General features: G+C 44.8%; 1 protein-coding gene across 4 annotated transcripts in view; it reads right to left on the reverse strand.

Moving 5' to 3' along the window:
* Window positions 1-1,887: 1,887 nt before the first annotated feature.
* The window catches only part of FBXO32 (F-box protein 32), a 37,794-nt gene continuing 17,820 nt past the window's right edge, over window positions 1,888-21,861 (reverse strand). Inside the window, exons 5-10 of one of the 4 annotated variants that reach the window (XR_014549951.1) lie at window positions 13,221-13,314; window positions 11,723-11,907; window positions 11,425-11,607; window positions 10,058-10,201; window positions 3,365-7,682; window positions 1,888-3,225 (exon numbers count right to left, since the gene is read on the reverse strand). Coding sequence is in view for 1 of the 4 variants with exons in the window: in XM_083622217.1 (XP_083478343.1) it covers window positions 7,593-7,682; window positions 10,058-10,201; window positions 11,425-11,607; window positions 11,723-11,907; window positions 13,221-13,314 (696 nt within the window). In the remaining 3 variants the exon portion in view is untranslated. Of the gene's footprint in view, window positions 7,683-10,057; window positions 10,202-11,424; window positions 11,608-11,722; window positions 11,908-13,220; window positions 13,315-21,861 lie in introns of all 4 variants that reach the window. The other 3 variants (XR_014549952.1, XR_014549953.1, XM_083622217.1) reach the window with 3 other exon arrangements.

Below are 21,861 nucleotides of genomic sequence, written 5' to 3' on the forward strand. Positions count from 1 at the left end.
CTTTATTGGCCGAGGGATCCAGCATACAGCTTCTAGGTCATGTGGCTAGCATGACTAAGCCGCTTCTGGCGAACCAGAGCAGCGCATGGAAACGCCGTTTACCTTCCCGCCGGAGCAGTACCTATTTATCTACTTGCACTTTGATGGGCTTTTGAACTGCTAGCTGGCAGGAGCAGTGACCGAGCAATGGGAGCTCACCCCGTCGTGGGGATTCGAACCGCCGACCTTCTGATCGGCAAGCCCTAGGCTCTGTAGTTTAACCCACAGCGCCATCCGCGTCCCTGGATTACTCTGGATCTGCACCAAAAGTCTTGATTCAGTTGATACTTTTCAGGGTGGGGTAATGCATCTTAGGCATTGGTTTGGACAACGATCCAAACACACACACACACACACACACACTCCAACTCCCAAGAGTGCACTTCACATCTGACACAATGCATATGCATTTTGTACAAGTGCGGAAATATCACATATAACACAGTCTGACTTAAGGGTTGCAGAATGTGAAATGCAGTTGGCAAATGCTGATACGTTACCTTTGAAACTACGGAGCTTCTATCCTAATTTCTCTTCTGTAAACAGGACAGGAATTAGGGCTTCCAATCTCTGCTTTTCACTCTGTAGCTCCCACAAATTCATAGGAGTTGCGGACTGCTGAAGGATGGGGAAATTGACAGAAAGCCCTCCCCTCTTGCATGAATAAAAGAGCCTGTAAAACTTGTATTTAAAACAAGTTATTTTAGGGAGGAAATCCCAGAGAGAATTGTTAGTTGTTTAAAAATACAGTGGTACCTCGGGTTAAGAACTTAATTCATTCTGGAGGTCTGTTCTTAACCTGAAACTGTTCTTAACCTGAGGTTAAGCTAATGGGGCCTCCTGCTGCCGCTGCCGCACAATTTCTGTTCTCATCCTGAAGCAAAGTTCTTAACCTGAGGTACTATTTCTGGGTTAGCAGAGTCTGTAACCTGAAGCGTCTGTAGCCCGAGGTACCACTATAACCAAATAAATAAATAAATAAATAAATAAATAAATAAATAAATAAGCAAGCAAGCTGCAGCATGTTTTTAGTGTTTCACACATTTGGGGACAGATCTAGCTCTTCAAACATTTCTTTATAAGAGTGAAAGCAAGCATCTTATTTCTTCAACAGCAAAAAGGGTTTTGTTTTTTTTAAAAAAAATAATGCAGAAGAGCAACATTAAGAGATTTTCAGCTTATCTAAAATTGTGAAATGTTTGGAATGATATGTAAGAATATGAGAAGACCCTTGGCAGATCATGTCAAAGGCCCATCTAGTCCAGCATCCTGTTCTCACAGTGGCCAACCAGATTCCCATGGCTATTGTGATTGGGGAGCAATGGCTTAAATTCTGAAGAATGGAGACGCACAATGCATTTAAGTTCTCCCCATAGCTACGTGAGCATGGGAGCAGGGAGAGAGATAAAAGGGAGTGAAGCAAACCTTGGGACGTGGATCAAGCCGGGGCAAGTTTGAGTCAAACAAAGACAGGGGGGGAAAACACAACATTCATAATTTCTGAACATTTTATTTATAATTCAGTGTCAAAAAAGTTTACAAAATATCTTTTTACATCGCTGCTTGTTCCAAACAGTTGTAAAAATCAAAAACGGCTGAACATGCAAGAAAAGAATGTGCGACATTTATATGAAAAGATTTTCAAGCACCCCATTATACACAAAAAGGGTTTCAATTACACAACAAGGTATGCTTTTCAACCTCTGAACCACCCTATCGAGCTACATCAAAGTAAACCTCCTTTAAACAAGTAAAGTTTCCTCTTTTAGACAAATATAGGCAGCTATATATTCTTAATGGCAATGGAGTTCTTTAAAAACAACAACTTGATTTTCTTTTTTTTAAAAAAAGAAAGAAAATAATTCATTCTTGAGCTAGCCTATTGGCATGATGTAGAGTGAAATATAACCTTTTCTGTCAAGACAGTACGTGAGAGGGAAAAGGGCAGAAGGAGCCGGAGGGCCAAACGGATGCCTCTCCCTTTCCCCCAGTTTCCAAACAATGCACAATTCTGAATGAATGGAACGGTTCTCATTTCTATAAGGCAACGACGGAGAGCTTTTACCAGCCCTGCTTTACAGAGGCTGCAGCTGAACTCCGCTGATGCCAACATGTTTTGTCGTGGCATCTTTGGTGTAGCGCAAGGATGGGCAACCTGTGGTCCTTCAGGAGATTTTGGATCATCCTTGACATGCTGAAAGACAATAGGTTCCCCATTTCTGGTGTACAGCCACAAATCCCAGCCAAAGTACTCTGGAGAAGATCTGATGGTAACCAACAAGGTCATTCTGGAGTAATGGGTTCTGAGGGCTTTCCCCAATGTGGCACATACTACTAATCCCAAAATCAGAGATCCACTGAACGTGAGGATGGAGGCCCCTGGATGTAGGAATGCTACAAGGGTCTTATGGCTGTATCTTCAGGTTGCTGTCCTCCATCCATTCAGGGATGGAGAAATCTATCCATTTTGATTCTCCCAAGTTTTCTTTATTTTCTAAAAAAAACCCTCAAATTTAGTTCTCCGCTCTTCCACAACATTTTGCAATTTTTTTTTTTAAAAAAAACCTCATGAAAACTCACCAGCATTTCCATGCTAATTTCTCCTAATACTGTAGATGCATACAACCCCCCCCCCCAAAAAAAAATTCAATTTCCTCTTACAGAATGTATTTTCGCACACATCACTTGGCCGGAGAATCTTACTGCAAAATTTCGGAAAGGTGCAAATTTCAAAAGATGGCTTTGTTCCGGTTCATGTATTGCTTCAAGATATGGGGCAAATTTGCCTTTAAATGCTAACTGGATCGAATTGCTCCCCAATTCCTGGCTGCGGTTAAAGGGGGAAGGGAGAAATGCCTGGAAAATATGTCTGGAACAGGGAGATAATTCTTTTGGGAGAGATTTGTGGAAGTGTACTGAGATTGTCATTCTATTTGGTGGATGTTCTACAGAAGAGAAGCCTATGGTTTTATCCTCTCAAAGAGAACAAACCCTATCCATTGATTCCAATAAGAAGAAAAGCCAGTTAAGGGCCAGTGAAAACTCCTCACTGTCCCAAGGTCATGTCAGGAAAATGACCCATGGCACCCCTCCTCTAATTCGCCTCTGCCTTTTCGTCCTCTTCACCATCAGAGCTCCAATCTGGGGGGAGGAGAAGCAATAGCACAGGCATAGGCAAACCCGGCCCTCCAGATGTTCTGAGACTACAACTCCCATCATCCCTGACCACTGGTCCCGTTAGCTAGGGATGATGGGAGTTGTAGTCCCCAAAAACATCTGGAGGGCCAAGTTTGCCTATGCCCGCAATAGCACCAGTTCTTTCCACGGTGGCTGGGAGGAACCCCCCCCCCATCTATCGAGAGCAGATTTCCCTCTCTGCCCACAGAATATGAAATCAGCCATATTGTATGGCCCTTGGGACACTCCGAGGAACCACAGGATTGTGCACCCAAGCTCATTAACCCTGAAATCAATGGGGCTTAAGTTCATCAGGATCAAGCCCATCGCCTTCAAGAGGTTTTCCCGACACTACATCACATTTTGCAGCAGTACTCCTCTACATTCCCAGAGTTAAGACGCTACAGATAGAGATTGTTCAATGGGTGAAAATCCAGCAATTGTATGTTCGTTGGACATAAAACCTGTACAAAAGACATAAGACTCAGTTCTGACGATGGAATGAGAAGGGTGCATTTTCCAGACACATCAGCACCTGAAAGCTAAAGGAGCTCTTTGTCACTTCCAGTTGGAAAACGTCTTTATGACTGCAGTTACATTTAAAAAAAAGGGTTCAAAAAACAACCTTGTCAGTATTTTGCCTCACGTATGTCACAGGCAGAACTCCAGAATGCTTAACAATTTTTCTAAAATAGGGGTGGAGGGGGGAAGAGCTAATCTCATCTGCAAAAAAAAAAAAAAAAGGGGGGGAGCATGACTTTAAGTCATAAAGGCATCACATTGACAGCAGCTCATTGTTTTCGCCAACGAGTCAGCTAGCGAGAGGAGTGGTTTCAATTAAATAGATGGGTTTATGGCAAGATGCAAGAAGGGTCGTTAAAATGAGCCTTGCGACAGGTTGCACGGAAATCTGTGCCAACATTTCCCCCTTCGCCCGCCCGTACAACAAGTGGATGGTTTCAAGCCCAGGAACAACTCGTCAGTTTTACGAGAGACTTAACTGCACTTGGAAAGATCCTGGTTTGTTTCAGCTTAAGCCATCCAGGGTCAGATAAATCTGGTAAGGAGGCAAAGTTAGTTAACTGTTGGGATGCACTCAAGAAGGAGTTTGGTATCTGAAGTTGTACAGTACTACATACCCACAGGTATCCATCCTACAGGTGCTCCAGCATCTGATTTTATGTCATACAGACGAAGAGTCCATACTTGCCAACCAAACTGCTCCCAAAATGGTGCCATTGAGGGTTTTTGGTCACCTGCATGCATGTTTTTCGACACATGAAAGAGATTCTGATTCATCCAATAGCTAAACAATAATATATACAAGGTGCATACAAAACTCCCCCAAATAACGGGTGGAATAAGTGCTTCTCTAGTATAAAACTCACACATTTCGTAAAAATCAAAGAAAGTCCTATCCTAATATAAACCAGGAGAATTTGTTTGCCAGAGGCTAGTTTGGATGTAGGTAATGCTCGATAGGTCCAGAAATGTTACCCTACCATTTTTATTTTTATTTTAATGGGCTTCATAATAATAACAAATCAACATATATATGTAAGCAATCCCTTTAGTGGTCACTGGCGCCCATTGGTACTGGTAGGGCAGAAGGCAGGGAGACCAACAGTAGGTGGCGCCAGAGCCCATGACAGGCACAGCCAACTCATTCCTGGTTTGCCCCCATCCTCCCCGCTACTAAGTTCGTAGCAATGCTGAGACCATGGAGGAAGCCGATAGCCAGTGGATGCAAGTAAGAAAGGAGTTGGAATTGGCTGAGGGAAGACAGGATGCTGGTGGGACAACATCCCATTCACCCTAAGGGACCACTGAATCTCCCCCCTTTCATTCACGCATCGTCTAAACACCAAAAGCCACTTTCTGCTTACACTCAGACCCATAATCTACTCTCCTAAACTATATAGGCTGCTAAATTCATTTCCTGAAAGACCCAACCACATGGCAAACGTATCAGTTCCATGACAACTTATACCAACTCCTCGCGTCAACCACCACCAACGCCTCTGCTCTCAGTTCCCTGTTCCAACCTCACTTCATTTCCGCAACTTCCTGGCTCCAGCAATGCCCCTGAACAACCCTTAGCGTTGTTAAAAACCTGTGCTTCTATATTAAATCTTAACCAAAAAAAAAAAAAAAAAGGTATTTTATGCACATACCCTGCTGTCAGACTGTACCTTTGTTTTGGTTTACTGCTTTGAATGATACCAATAAAATGATCGCGATTATTTGAAATCTTTTACATCCCTGTGCGAGGAATTTCTCGTGTGTTTCAGCACCAAACCCGATACAGTATATAGGAGAAGCAGCTCCAAAGGAGAAAGGTTTTCACACGACACGGGGCAACTTTTGCCATGTTGGTTCTTTGTATAATGTAGCTCGTTTGAGCGCAGCTGTACCCTTTAGACCATGTGTGGTACCAACATAGGCTAAGCACAGATACATGTGCCTCATGGGTGTTTAGACATTCTTAATGCACACACCTGCCTGTGGTCTTATTCAAGCAAAAGGTAATAGCTCTTCTACAGTTCTCCAGGCCACACACTTCTCAGAATCCAATATCAACACTTATTTAGGGGACAGAAGCGAGTCCTCCACCTTTGGTGGAGTTTTAGTGTTTTCCCTGCAATTAATTTAATACTGGGCTGGTTTTGCAAGGAAGGATAAGGGCAGTAGTAGGGGCATCCACTTTGCAAACAGAAAGCCTCAGGTTTAATCACATCCCAACGAGATCTACAGTTTGAGAGCAGGTGATGTGGAAGTTGCAAAATTGTTCTGGGGGTGTGTGGGAAGGAGGAGATGGGTTCATGTCTCAGGCACCGGCGAAAGAGTAGATCTTCCACATTCAAGCTCCACAGGGCTTAAAGCCTACGTAGCAGAATGTACTGTACATTAGAGCTTGCCCGAGAACAGACAAGCGATGTCTCTTTGCAAAAAGCAAGGCTGGTTACACCACTTTCACAGCACAATGTATTCGTACGTACGCAAAGTCAACCAGTGCTGGAGGTGACATTGCAGCTCCGCTCCTCCCTGGTCATTCTGCTGCTCCATCACGCTGAGAGCTAAGCCATGGCTTTATTGCGCATGTTGCCTGAACCCGGGCTTGTGGTATAGCTCTTCTACACAACCCGTAGGCTGTAAACCACAGAGCAGACCTTAGGGTACAGCTTGTGGTTAGTCTGGACCAACCATAGGCAAACGCAGCGCTCCAGATGTTTTGGGACTACAAGTCCCATCATCCCTGACCACTGGTCCTGTTAGCTAGGGATGATGGGAGTTGTAGTCCCAAAACAACTGAGGGCCGAGTTTGCCTATGCCTGGTCTGGACAGAGCTTAGCCATAAGACTAGGTTTGGAAGACATGCTAATCCAAACTATGGTTTAGTTCAGTACAGCAGCTGAACGACTCCGGAGGAGCAATGCAGCTGCGATCTCCGCTCCCAGACCCAAGCATTCATGCTAAGCTATTTTGGGCTCAGTGTGACATGTGAATTTGGGCACTGTATTGGAGAGAGATTGAGAACAGCAACAGCAGGCCTCTAGAAAATACACAGGGCCGATGTGATGTGGCACACCAACCAGAATCTCCAGCATTAGCTCTTCATGTTTGTTGTTTTACCAGCAATCACAACAGGCCCACTGTTCTGCTGGAGCCTTTCCAAATTTCTGAGAACCAGGCTTTTCGAACAAAAGAGCAAGCAGACTCTTAAGCAGTAACAAAAAAGGAGTTAAGTCTACTTTTGCCATCAACTCCCCCCCCCTTTAAATCTCTACAAAGTACAAACACTTCACATTGCATATCGGGTTGGCTGCAAAGCTTTTCAGAGGTAGAAAATGGTGTGGTGTGTACATTTTACATTGATTTTCATTTTATCTTAAAGGAGCTATGCCCTTGTAAGCTACCGATTCTAAAAATGTCTTCGGTATAAATATCTATTGTAAACAAAACCCAGAGTGGGAAGTAGTTCAACAAGTTTAGCCTAATCACGGTGTTTAATTTCTCTAGGCTTTGAAACCAGAGACATTTCAAACGGATGCAAAAAAACGAACAAAACAAATTTGAATTTCCTAAGCAGAATAAGGATTCTCCCCAGTTGCCTGCACTCAGATTCTTACAAAGCAACATATATTTACAGTGTTTACACATTTATCAGTTCAATTGGAAGGCCATATTCTCAAAAAGAGTTCAATGCCACTGAATAATGACTCCCTTTGCTTCCTAAAATCCTCTTGTCCTCTTGACTCAGGAACTCCAAAGCCGTAATATTTACACACAATATACAGGTTGAGCAGGCCTGTTCGGCAGTATAAAGTGTCCCATCAGAATAGCAAAATATTTACACAGTGAAATTACTTGGGGATTCAAAATCTGAACAAGTTGATGAAGTCCTGGGGTGAAAGAGAAGTCAAGCAGCCCTCTGGGTTGTTAGCCGTGCATGGATGATCGGTGCCCTGAAAAGGAAGAAAATCTGGTTGTATAGAGATGGTACCAATGTTGATGGCATATCTGTAGGTAGCTTAGCGACAATGAAACAGCTTACTCGCAGCAACGGGAGTTTTGCTGCTGCTGCTGGAAGCACAAGCTGCAAGCTCAGCCAAGTCACTCATGCCGTCAACGTAGTACAAGTGGCTGTTGGTCCACATGCATCAGATATGGGGAACTTGAAACCTCGGGGCTACAACTAGGACTCTCGTACCTACGGGACCACCTCTCCTGGTATGCCCCACGGAGGACCTTAAGGTCCATAAACACAACTTTGGAGGTCCCGAGCCTCAAGGAGGTTAGATTGGTTTCAACTAGGGCCAGGGCCTTTTCAGCACTGGCCCCAACTTGGTGGAACGCTCTGTCACAAGAGACTAGGGCCCTGCAGGATTTGACATCTTTCTGCAGGGCCTGCAAGATGGAGCGGTTCCGCCTGGCCTTCGGCTTAGACTCACTCTGACCCCTTATATGGGATTTGGTATATAAATTTTCCCTTGGTTTTTTTTGCTGGCCTATGTAGGACCAGGATGGATAGCTGGCTCGGGTGAATATCTGACGTTTCCTCCCTTTATGGTCTTGATTTATGGGCTGCTACTACTAAAATGAGGCTGCATTTTAAGCTGTATTTTAAGTCGTTATTTTAATTAACTGGTTGTTGTTGTTTTTCTATTACGTTTTATTAGAATTTATATTTGGTGTTAGCCGTCCTGACCCCAGCCCTGGCCAGGGCGGGCGGGGTATAAATAAAAATTAATTAATTAATTAATTAATTATCATCATCATCCCAGACCATTGGCCATGCTGGCCGGGGCTGATGGGACTTGGAGTCCAACAACAGCTGCACGCCCACAGCTACCCTTTTCCCCACCGTGGTCTTTAAGTTTTAGGAAGTGCACCAAAACTTGTCATTGTGGGCTATTCCGCCCACATCACAGCAACAAACGTGGGTTTAAGGATGCTGAGAGGAGTCAGAAAACCCCTCGCAGAGCTACAATTCCCAGCACCCCTAATAAACTACAGTTCTCAGGATTCTTTGGAGGATGCCATGACTGTTAAAGTGATATAAGACTGCTTAAATGTATGGTGGGGACTGTCAGTTTAGTGCAGAAAGTATTGATTTGATGTGTAGCAATCTTTCCTATTCTACTTCATTCAAGAGGGTTCTGGAAGCTTCTCTGTGTGAAAGAAACAAGCAGACGGTTCATGATGTTTGGGTTATTCCTTCAGAGAAGCTCAGTACAGCTGCCTTAAACTACAGTCATTCCTCATGTTACGTCTGCTTTAGGTTGCGTGTTTTCATCTTGCATCCTGCGGCAACCCGGAAGTACCGGAATGGGTTACTTCCTGGTTTGCCGCTCGCGCAGGCGCAGAAGCGCTAAATCATGCTTCGCACCTGTGCAGACGCAGTGCTTTGAGTTGCGGGCTTTTCATGTTATAGGCAGGCCTCTGGAACGGACCCCGTCCGTAACACGAGGTACCACTGTAGTCTCTTATCTCTTTCTGTCAAGGTCATGCTGACTATCAAAGTAAGGCCAGAAAGAGCCTGGGTTTCACTTTCTCTTTCTATCTCTTTTCCTTCTGGTGTGGTGTTCTGTACATAGGATGCTTAGCGTTAAGGTTTAGACTTACTATAAGTTATTGTAAGTTTAGCTTAAGTCTGCTGCAAGTGGATTTCTTATGGACAGTGCCAATCTTGAGTGTATTGGATTTGTGACCATGATGTTCATTTGCCTTCAGTAGCAGTAAAGCTCTGCTAGATGAAATATTAATTGTCTATTTTTTGGGAATTGTGCAACGTGTTTAAGTTTTTACTCTAACTATACATTGGAATCTACTCTGGATCAATATGGAGTAGAATTTCAAGGCAGGGATTGCTAGCTCACACTGATCTGTCAAGCTTTCAGTTGATTGCATGGCTGAGATCTCCACTCAACAGAAACGCTTCCACCGTTGTAACACCAAGGAGTGGTTCGTGAAAGCGACTGACATCTTGCGGACTAGGCAAAGAAACCAGAGGACAGGAGTCACCTAACCAGCCCCTGTGCAAGGACTTATGCTCATGCAATGGGGCTCTTGCACCTCCATGAAACTGGCTCTGGATGAAACTGGCTCTGGCGGAAGTCAAGAGAACCTTCAGAACAATGCATGGAGGAGGAGAGGGGAGATTGTGTCATCTAGCAAGCAGAACAGCTGGGAGAGTGTAGCACTGAATTCCACCCAGAGTCCAAGAGCTCAAGCTTTAAGACCCTTCAAGCAAGATGCTGCAATTGCAGTCCATGCAACAAATCCTCTGCCCCAAGCTTAAATCTCCAGCCATCAAGAGGATTTGGGACTGGCCACCTACCTTCCAAGACAAGATATGGCAGTGTCTACAGAGCTGCAAAGAATCGCCGTACTGCTCCTTCCTCGGGTAGCACCTCACAAGCTTGAAATACATCTTCTTCCAATCCAAATGCCCCTTCTCCGACATGATTAGCCGTTTACGAATCTGAAACGTAAGAAATGGAATCACAGGCCTGGGAAATTTGTCCAAGGACTGGCTAGTTTAGGGCAGCTGCCACAGCTCAGTGAGAGAGCCCCTGCTATGCATGCGGAAAGTCCCAGGTTCAAATCCTTGGCATCTCCAGATTTGGCTAGGGGGAGACCCTGAATGAAACCCCGAAGAGCTGTTGGCAATCCTCACAGGCAATCCTCAGCTGGGTGGATCCCAATGATCTGACTCTGTATATGGAAGCTTCCTATTCTCCTATGAGCCACACAACAGTGAAATGAGGATCTGGCAAATCCAAGACCCCCCCCCCCGAGAGAATATACGCCACAACCAAGCAAATTAAACACCCAAGTGTGGCATAAGTAGGAGACAGTAATAGTAGTAACATTTACATAAATTCATATTGATAAAACTAGGACTGCTGCGTGCTCAATAGTGAGAATTGTTCAGCATAGGATACGAACTAGGATCTGAAGCAGATCCTATGCAGGAGGGGGGAAATTCAGGAGCTTTTCGTGGTGAGTTTTGCAGCAAGCCGCTTTTTCAAATGAGGGGGGGTCTTGTCTCTTTGGGGGCAGAAAATGCAGATATCTTGTTTCTTTGGATCCCCACCGTAGGACTTAAGAATGGTACAGGCATGCTCTCAGGAATTTTGCAGAAAGCTGGCAAGTACCTTCAAGACCCAAGACTGGTCTGGGCAGTATGGATGGACTAATCTGTCAAGTTAGGTTGCTCATATTTCCAGTCTTAAATTTAGTTATTCACATTAAAGTTTACTCGTGTGTGTGTGTGTGTGTGTTTCAAAGTCCTCCTGAAAATCCATCAGCATGTAAATGCTAATTTCACCTAACAAACACACTTTTATCTGCAATTTTGACTCATTGACACTTTTTTTGCAAAGCAGTTTTTTACTAATGCAATGCAACTCTGCATGTTACCATCACTAACACATTCATTTCTGCGAACATTTGTTTGGTTGAAGAGCTGCACAGCAAAATTCAGAACAGTGTGATTTTTGAAAGATGGTTATGCTCTGGTTTGTGTATTGTTTCAGAAACTGAGTGTTACATAGGTTCGGCCTTTAAATGCCTAATTTCTCCTGCTGCACGACTGGGCAGTAAAACTAAACAAAACCCTGGTCTTATTTTCAGTATTTCTGCAGCTTCTGTGATCATCACTCTCCCCATAGTTTCAAGATTACAGCAGCCTATTATTATTACCTGTCTGTCTGTGAAATGGTAGTGGCAAAGCTTTTTCCACAGCAGCCGGTCCTCACTGAGCACCTGAAGACTTGGAGCTACTTGCCCAAGGCTCACCAGGTCTCTCCCATCTGTCAGGCGTTGCATGATGTTCAGTTGCAAACACAAGGGCAGGTCTGTAAAAGTCAAGCCCTTAAAGGCAGGCTGGGAGGGAAAAGACAGAGCGTGCAAAAAAATAAGGTGTGAAAAGAGCTTCGTGAAAGAGCAAAGAAGCAACGTTTTCGACAAGAAAACAAACAAGGCAGGATACTCCACTCACCCTGGTGATTTGGATATTGTTCAGCTGCTGCTGCCAGTGAAGAATCGTCTCCATCCTATGGACCCACATGTTGATGTTGCCAACCAGGACAGACTTGCCAACGCTTTGGACCAAAGTGCACAGAGACAGATACAGAGTCTGCAGCAATTCCCTGATTAGCCGGATATTCTGCTGATCCTCCAAGACTTTTTGAATAGGAAAAGAAAAGAGGAGTGAAATGAGACACAAAGATGACAAAAAATGCTAAAGAAGCATGCATTCTATTCTTAGCAGTGAGACCATGTTTGCTTATTGCAGGGGTAGGCAACCTAAGGCCCGTGGGCAGAAGCGGCCCACGAAGACCGTTTAACCAGCCATGAGCCGCCCGCTTGGTGAGTCCCCGCGCGCTGCGCTAAACCGGCACAGCACAGCACAGGGACTCTCTTCCGCGGCTCTGGAAATTGCTTCTGCGCATGCCCAGATACTGGAAATCACATCTGTGCATGTCCGCGGTGCTGGAAATTGCTTCTGCGAATGCCCAGACACCCAAAATCGCTTCTGCACAGGCGAGATTTTTGGCGTCTGGGCATGTGCAAAAGCAATTTGCGGCGCCACAGACATGCACAGACGTGATTTCTGGCATTGCGCTGCGCTGGTCCGGCCCACAGAGGATCTCTGGAGTGATCCACCCCATGCCCAGTAAGCCTTGCCGAACCTTGGCTTATTGTCCTTTGACTCCAGCAAGATGTGGCTCCACCTCAGACAGCAGGGGATAGCTATTCCAAAGCCATTCCTCCTAAACTCTCTTGTCCATGAAAAACACGAGTTGTGCATCCCACACTTCTGGCCCTGAACATCCTAAGTGAGCCTGTAGTGCAGGTACCGGCACTAAGTAAGGGCCCAATCTGCACTATACATTTAAAGCGCTAGCATAGCACTTTAAACCGTCATGGCTTCCCCCAGAGAATCCTGGGAACTGTGGTTTAATGGTACTGAGAGCTGTTAAAAGGTAAAGGGACCCCTGACTGTTGGGTCCAATTGCGGACGACTGTGGGGTTGCGGCGCTCATCTCGCTTTATTGTCCAAGGGAGCCAGCGTACAACTTCCGGGTCATGTGGCCAGCCTGACAAAGGCGCTTCTGGCGAACCAGAGCAGCCATTTACCTTCCCGCCAGAGCGGTACCTATTTATCTACTTGCACTTTGACGTGCTTTCGAACTGCTAGGTGGGCAGGAGCTGGGATGGAGCAACGGGAGCTCACCCTGTCGCAGGGATTCGAACCGCCGACCTTCTGATCGGCAAGTCCTAGGCTCTGTGGTTTAAACCCACATTAAAACATCAAACAAAACCAGACAAAACAAACTCAAGCTTCAAGGAAAATATTTCAGATCTCTCTCTGACATTTTGCTTTCCCCAGTCGCCAACCAGGCATCCCGAGATCTCCACATGGTCGCAAACTGGACCCGCGCCAGTTTTTCACCCGCGCCGTAGGTTTTCACCTCCCCGCCTTTTGCCTTTACCTTTCTGCACTACTTTTTCCAAGATGTTCATAAAGTTTTTCTGGGCAATTCCGCTCAGTGACGTTAGCTGAGACTTTGCTATCAGCTCCAACAGCTGTGGATAAAAATAAAGACATTCAGCCTTAAAGAGCACAAAGGCACTTTTCTAATCTTAGCTTCCTGGTCATGTGATGCACAGTAAAACAGTTCAGATGCTTGTTTGTTGCTTGACACACACACTCTCTCTCTCTTTCTCTTTTTGGAGGAGGGAGGGAGGGAGGGAATGGATAGATAGACAAGAGAGCCAGAAAGGAAAGACAGATGCAGCAGCTTAAGCGATAGCAATCTTTCTGCCTCTTCTCGTTGGCTTAATTACTAAGCCAAGTCATTAAAACTGACAGCAGAGGAGAAAAATAGATTGTGGTCATCTAAGCTGCTTTGCTGAACATGGGAGCATCTTAACCACAAAGAGCGATGTGGGCAATTGCTTTTGCTACAGCAAGCAACTATATTTTGAGGTTCAGCTGCAGCCACCAAGGGCAGCTACATTAAAAAAAACTTGGGGGACACACTCGTTTCCAAAACATCCTTTCATATTTGCTATAGCACTAAGCATAACTTCATGCACACCAGGGTCCCTGCCCCCTGGGAGCTTGCAATCTGAATTTCACAGTAGGAAATGCAACAGGATGTGGAGGGAGTGACAAGCGTAGCAATGGATTGTTATGAGCAAATGCGGTGAGATAATATGTAAACTCAGTTGGAGGACCAAGGGTCAGGCTCCCAAGGCAATGGAAGATATTGGTCCTGATTCAGTAGGGCATGCACACATTGCCAGCACGGATCAGATGCAGATACGTTGCTGGTGTCTGCCGTCCCCATTCAGGTCTGCACAACATAAATGGTGACAGGTCCTCTCATTTGTCTTGTGACACAGGGAGTGTGCAATAATGTGTGTATTGGCCCAAACTGCATTAAAAAGTGTGCCCATTGGGAGAAATCCACAACGTTAACAACAACAACATTTATGCACCACCTTTTAATAAAATATTTCAGGGTGGTGTACAACATTAAAAATATTTTATGGAACATAACAAAAACAAAACAAAGCATAGTAATGGACAGCAATATGATAAATAAAATAAAATAAAATAATAAAATAATAAAATAAAATAATAATAATAATAATTTATTATTATTAAAATAATAATAATTTATACCCCACCCATCTGGCTGGGTTTCCTCAGCCACTCTGGGTGGCTTCCAACAGAACACTAAAATACAATAACCTATTAAACATTAAAAGCTTCCCTAAACAGGGCTGCCTTCAGATGTCTTCTAAAAGTTTCTCTTTGACATCTGATGGGAGAGTGTTCCACAGGGTGGGTGCCACTACCGAGAAGGCCCTCTGCCTGGTTCCCTGTAACCTTACTTCTTGCAATGAGGGAACCGCCAGAAGGCCCTCGGAACTGGACCTCAGTGTCTGGGCAGAATGATGGAGGTGGAGACGCTCCTTCAGGTATACTGGGCTGAGGCCGTTTAGGGCTTTAAAGGTCAGCACCAACACTTTGAATAATCAAAATAACAGCCCCTCCCAACACCTTCAACCTGGCCATAGGTTATTCAATCGCTAAAGGCCTAGGTAGAGAGAAATGTTTTTGCCTGGCACCTAAATACATGTAACGATGCAACCAGGCGAGCCTCTCTGGGGAGAGCATTCCTCTGATGGGGAGCCACCACAGAAAAGGCCCATTCTCATGTTGCCACCCTCTGAACCCCTCAGGGAGGGGCCTCGGATGAGAAGAGCAGGGTCTGGGTCAGTTTATATAGAGAGAGGCAGTCCTTAAGGTATTGAGATCCTGAGCCGTGTGAGGCACTACAAATGCTGTTGAATTTCCACAAGGACCTTTTAAAGGAAAAAAACCGAAAACTTGCTGTGGTGATCACACAGGGTCCCCGGAAGTTTCACCGCCTATTGAACCCTGTGCCACCACTTTATTTCTCGCTGCCACCACCCAGGCCCTACCTGGTACAATACTGAGTCCAGTCAGGGTTAAATTGGAACATAAACTTCTGTTTATTTATTGCAGTTTAACAAGCGTGTGATTTCATAAACTGTATCGGTCAATTACAACCATGGAGTGCCTATCCAGACCTATAACTTACGCTGCCTGCTCTCACTCACTAAACCACCTCTCAGATATTTACTTGTCTTCCTACCTCCTAACTGTTCCTGACTCAGCTTATTTCGCTACACTAACTCAACCTACCCACAGACTCTATCCCAATTCACTCCCACTGCAACCAAACACCCAACTCCCAACGAACTCCTCTTTCACCCCTCCCAGAGCTTGTTTTATAGTCCCTCTGACTCCACCCCCCCTGGGTTCTGATTGGGTAACATGTTTAACTATTTCACCTGCAGCACTGTCATATGTTAATGTCACACTTGCAAACTGGTTTGGAAGTGTGGAGATATGAACCTACGATTAGAAAAATGAGAAAATGCACTTGACCGATTCACTTATCCCTAGTGAGAAGGGATTTCCCCTCTTTTCTAACCCTCTAGAGATGCTACTGCAGGCACAGGTAGTTGCAGTGGAAAACAGAGAACAGGTAAGTTTCCTTCCTTGAACCTCCCCATGTTAACGTAACTCAGGATTTGAGCCAGTGTCAAACATGCAAGATCTCTGCTGCAAGAGCTAAAAGGAACCTGCATGTACAGATACAATATACCTTCACGCCCCCCAAACACCATGTCCTGTTCATGAATTGTCACCTTGCTCTCCGTCGTTGGAACAACAACAACAACTGGCCAGGCAGTTTGGACTTGTCATGAACCCGGCCAGGAAATTCTGACCATGTTATAATGATAAAACACATCAAGTCATGGGTTGAAAAGTGCTTTGCCCAGTAGGAAGAATGATAAGAATTTGTTTGCACTTATCAACGCCTTTCTATAAAGCCAGAACACATGGGACAAGGAGGAAAAGGGGGGGCGTGGAGGCGAAGAACAGGAGAAGGAGATCGCTTCAGCTGCTCTCTCCTCTTACACAGCGCTGTCACCACCGTGTGACTATCAGCTCAAGGCGGGGAAGTGGCCGAGGGTGACTGATCCACCCGTCTGTTTATCTCCCCGGCCAACTTTGAACGCCAACAGATGGCTCTCCTACGTGAGTGTTCTATTAATACCTTGCGTGTGGCCACATGACTGGTAGAAAAACCAAGGGAGACCAGGGTGGGGAAGGAGCCCTGGCTAATTTGCTAAGCCGTCTAACCCTGGCTAATCGCCTTCATTTCTATGACTCACCATTCAGGGGAAGTTAAAAATAAAAAAAACACATGAATACGCACACAGGTGTGCATTTTTCAAATAGCTCCTGATGTGCTAACTAATCGCGCACACAGACATGACAAGCGGAGTGATACACAAGCGCATGACGTCGAGATGCTTTCAAACACAAAATCACATTTCCGTGTGGTACAGCCCTTCACAACTTGGGGCCTGTTTACCTGCGAGACTGCCTCACCCCATGCATGCCCAATCAAATTCCTTGATCAGAGGAATCAACACTATTACAGGTGCCGCATAACACCTGTTCTGCATCTGTAAGGACCTATTGATATCATTTATATTGCCGTCATTTGTATGCACCGCCTAAAAACATTTTTGTATACACAAGACTACCTGGATGTTTAGAAAGCTGATGAGAGTCTTGATCTGTTTCTTAGGTCTATTGCCATTTTTACTTTTCAAACGTTTTAAATTGTTGTTAATTTTGCTTAGCCGTTAATTTTATTGCTTGGCCTTTTTTTTTGGAAACTGAGGATTTTTGACAATCCGGCGGTGTATACGTTTTATGAAATCAACAAAAAGTCCTTGGGAACTGTGGTACATGGCCTGCTTGGGATTTGAAGCTGCTCCAAGCATAGTGGTGTTGTGGTGGTGTTTTTTAATTAAGCTTTTAGACCTTAAGATTGTGGGGTGGGGAAATGTCCTGTATGGCTTGGTACCAGGATATCCTGACCCCACACAAACATGCCTGGGTTTCTAAGAGCTTATTCACACTTACATTTTCTCCGCTCTTTCCAGGCCTAGTCCACGTTCCTCGTCCCAAGCGCCCACTCTCTTTTTTGTTTTTGCTCCAGAGCTTCCCCTGTGAAAATCCCCTCTTTACAGCTGAATCGGGAGGAAATGTCAAGTTGTGGAAAAACCTAATTGCTGTTTGCTCCGATTCAGCTTTAAAGAGCAGGTTTTTGTGGGGAAAGCTCCAGAGCAAAAGGGGGGGGGGGCAAAGGGGTGGTGCTCAGACAAGGAGATTTAAAGCCCAGACCTGTGCCTAGAAAGATTAGTGCAAAAGGTAGGTGTAGATAAGCCCCAAGATCACCACCTGAGGTCCTTTTCCAGGTACGCAGCTATCAGAAATTAGGTGAGCAGTAAAACAAGAAAGAGCTTTTTTTAGCCATGGCAGCCTGCCTTTGAAGGGGAGCCTCCCCAATTACTTCTGCATATCACACAAAGATCTCTAAATTTGCTCAGACCTTTTCATGTTCTTTCTGCTGCTACTCACTGATATTTTACTAGTAAATTTTATAGGTTTATTTTTTATAAAAAAAATGTTTACTTTCTTAAGACACCAAGACTTCCAAGTTCACCGAATCCCAAGAGAGCATAAAGGGGTACCTTAAACAAAAGTCAGTAGAGCATGAATCACAGGGTTGTGAGTTCGAGTTCCACACTGGGCAAATGATTCCTGCATTGCAGGCGGGGTTGTACTAGATGACCTTCGTGGTCCCTTCCAACTATAATTCTTTGATTCTATGAAAACAACATTTTTTCCCCATCTTATATCCTGTATGGGGACGCGGGTGGCGCTGTGGGTTAAACCACAGAGCCTAGGACTTGCCGATCAGAAGGTCGGCGGTTCGAATCCCCGTGACGGGGTGAGCTCCCATTGCTCGGTCCCTGCTCCTGCCAACCTAGCAGTTCGAAAGCACGTCAAAGTGCAAGTAGATAAATAGGTACCGCTCCAGCGGGAAGGAAAACAGCGTTTCCGTGCACTGCTCTGGTTTGCCAGAAGCAGCTTAGTCATGCTGGCCACATGACCCGGAAGCTGTATGCCGGCTCCCTCAGCCAATAAAGCGAGATGAGAGCCATACCTCTAGAGTCGGCCACGACTGGACCTAATGGTCAGGGGTCCCTTTACCTTTTTTATATCCTGTATGATCATTGCAGCAAATATTGTGTTCTGCTAGATAAAGACTCCATACATTGTCTTCTTTTGCCTCTGGCCCCACCCATCACTGGTACACGGTGCCCAGAAAGTTGTCCAAATGGGAATGTGAGCCTTCTTATGGAAAAGGCTCTCTGCCCCTGTTGTCCTAAAACTGTAGAAGCCAATTTGGCCCACTGGATCCCGGGGTATGTGGCTGGAGCCTCCAGCGAATGGTGTTAGCCTGCGTGTAAACAAAAAGTGAGCCAAGACCTTCTCCCCATAACACAACACCTCTGGAATAAGTTCTGTTGGATTTCCCCTTGTAAATTAAGACACACATTCTTTCTCCTGCTTTTGCGGTGCGGGCGAGTGAGCGCTTGCAGAACATTGCTTAAGAGCGCATCACACGGCAAATTCTTCTGGAGTAAGGAATCTGTCACTGTCATCTGCCTGTACATAACACCCCAGACAGCAAGCAAAGCTGTCTGAAACGGGACAGTTTGCAGGGCAGGGGGAAGAAGGAAAGAAAAGGATACACTCGGGCTCAGGTTCAAATAAAGTGGTCTCCATTCTAACTAACTGGCTTTATTTCTAGGACTCAAAACAGGAGAGGCACCTATGGAGGTGTGATTACCTCGCCAAACAGGCTTTCATCTTTTAGTCCAGCCTATTAAGTATAACTGTTCAATTCACACTGAAATGGAGCATGACTGTGTGTATTACTGAAGGCTTCAACATGTGGATTTTCCATTAAGCTCTCCGAGCTCCTAGATGGTTTGATAATTAACTACTGTTGTTCTCTGCTAGCTAACACGTGAGTGTTTAACCTTAGATCACATGAGAGGTATTGAATTGCAAATCACCATCTTGGGGAGCTGGTCTTTGTCTTTTGTTCCCGGGCTCCGTGGGAGGAGGTGCAAATGAATCACTCCAGGAGCTCAACAGCCTTGGGGCTGGAATGCAGGCTAATGGCACCTGTGTGAAAGAGAGCTATGTTTCTCAGCTCTGATTATACGTTATTTTATTCCTAGGAAGATGCTGAACCTGTGCCTTGGAAGGCATGTGTCCGATGGAATTATTTGCAAATATCTTTGATTGCTTTTGTTCTCTTTTGAAGAAAGTTCAGCAAGTAAAGCTTTGAATAATATCTAATGGGTCTGGACAAAGTTTTATTCCAAAAGGAGTCAGTTTACATGCATCCAGCTGCTTCAAGCTGCACAATATTAACGCCTGCAATATGGCCTTTTAAGTTATACGTTTGCTATTAATGCACAGGGAAATTGTGTAAGAATGCTTTTAAGCATGCAACTTGACGGACACATGTTTGAATTGGTAAAGTCTTGCATGGACTGTTCTCTATTGCCCTGCTCAACAAACATGAACTCTAAGTATGCAGATATAGATACAGCTATAGATATATATATAGAAACAGTTTCTAGTTTGGGTGGGGAATGTATTTATTTCATAAAATTTATGCATTACTTGATTGTTTAAAAAGAAAAGAGAGAAAAAAAATTCAAAGTGGTTTGCAAAAAGATAAAACCAGCAACCATTTGCATTCCTCCAAATCATACTCCTCATCCAAATTGCACCAGAGGCACTGGAAAAGTGCCAGAACTTTGCTTCTATTAAAACTATGCCTGCCCTCCCCCGCCAAAAAAAACCCCTCTGGCCCAACAGCTAAAGCCAGCCTGCCAGTCCCATAGACACGGCTTGAGCCATTGCAGGGTTAGTCACAAAACAGCAGTCATTTGCTTCTTCTTCTGACTTGCAAGTGAATGACTCCAGGCATTAGCAGAGGTTTTCCACACACACACACACACACACACACACACACACCCTGCTCAGCCATTAATGTGGTATCTATGACGTGAGCTATTATTCACCAGGGACTTGGCTGATAGGATCAATTCATTTTTAACACAGTGTTCTTGTTTGAGTTGCGGTGCTTGGATGGAAGGTTTCGTTTTCTCCCTGCCAAACCAACAGCCAGTTTGAATTAAAGAGTTTTCAACTTCTAGGTACCACTCAGTATCCGAGGCTCCAGGAAGTTAGAGGATTGGCTGGAGAAACACACGCTTTTATGAATTCTTAAATGGTGCAATTTCTACATGTATTAATCTTAGTGCGGAGAAAAATAAAGGACTTCGGAAATGGCCTAAACGAAGATCCATTCCACACGTTACATGCCGCTAATCTTGTCCTCAATTTTATTTTTTAATGTTGTTTGAACTTTCCCCTGCAGCTTAATTTTTATCTATTGCTATATTATTCTGTTTCTTATGACTGCTGCTGTTTTAATATTTTTTAAAAATTGTTTTCTAAGCCATTTTGAGGGCTCTTTGGGGCAGCCTATACATTTGAAAACAATGGCACCTTGGTACTCGAACGGCTTGGCTCCCGAACACCGCAAATCCGAAAGTAAGTGTTCCAGTTTGCGAACGTTTTTCGGAAGCCAAACTTCGGACGCGGCTTCCACTTGTGTGCAGGAAGCTCCTGGCTAAGGGAGCTGGGCATGTTTAGCCTGGAGAAGAGGAGGTTAAGGGGTGATATGATAGCCATGTTCAAATATATAAAAGGATGTCACATAGAGGAGGGAGAAAGGTTGTTTTCTGCTGCTCCAGAGAAGCGGACACGGAGCAATGGATCCAAACTACAAGAAAGAAGATTCCACCTAAACATTAGGAAGAACTTCCTGACAGTAAGAGCTGTTCAACAGTGGAATTTGCTGCCAAGGAGTGTGGTGGAGTCTCCTTCTTTGGAGGTCTTTAAGCAGAGGCTTGACAACCATATGTCAGGAGTGCTCTGATGGTGTTTCCTGCTTGGCAGGGGGTTGGACTCGATGGCCCTTGTGGTCTCTTCCAACTCTATGATTCTATGATTCTATGATTCCCTTATTACACCAAAGCCAATCTTCTCTGCTCAATTCTGATCTGAAAAGCAGGTGGCGGGCAAGCTGTTTCCTAAAACGCCATGCCCTTCCTGTTGTTCTGCCAACTCAATTTTTAAAAAGATCACATGTCAGTGAAAAAGGGCAGTAGTTGAACTGAAGAGTTAGGAGTCAGAGTGACACCAAGATGTATCATGGCAAGTTTCCAGTCAGACAAGGGGGGAGCAAATTGCCTGCTTGGTATATATTGTGCAGTTCTCCACTGTAAGCAACTTTGTTGTGTTAACGCAACACACAAAAAGAAAGGAATATTTTTTAAAAATTCCAGGGGGTAGCCATGTTAAGTTTGTTGCAGCAAAAGGCAAGAGAGAGTCTTGTGGACCTTAAGGACTAACACAGTTTCTTACGGGCAAAAGCTTTTGTTAACTAGAACCCACTTCATGAGATGCATGGAGTTTGACCCTCGGCTACTAGGTACATACTAAAGGTAAAGGTAAAGGGACCCCTGACCGTTAGGTCCTGTCGCGGACGACTCTGGGTACATACTACAAATGGG

This window comes from Podarcis filfolensis (assembly GCF_964270895.1).
Source record: "Podarcis filfolensis genome assembly, chromosome: 7".
Classification (NCBI taxonomy): domain Eukaryota; kingdom Metazoa; phylum Chordata; class Lepidosauria; order Squamata; family Lacertidae; genus Podarcis; species Podarcis filfolensis.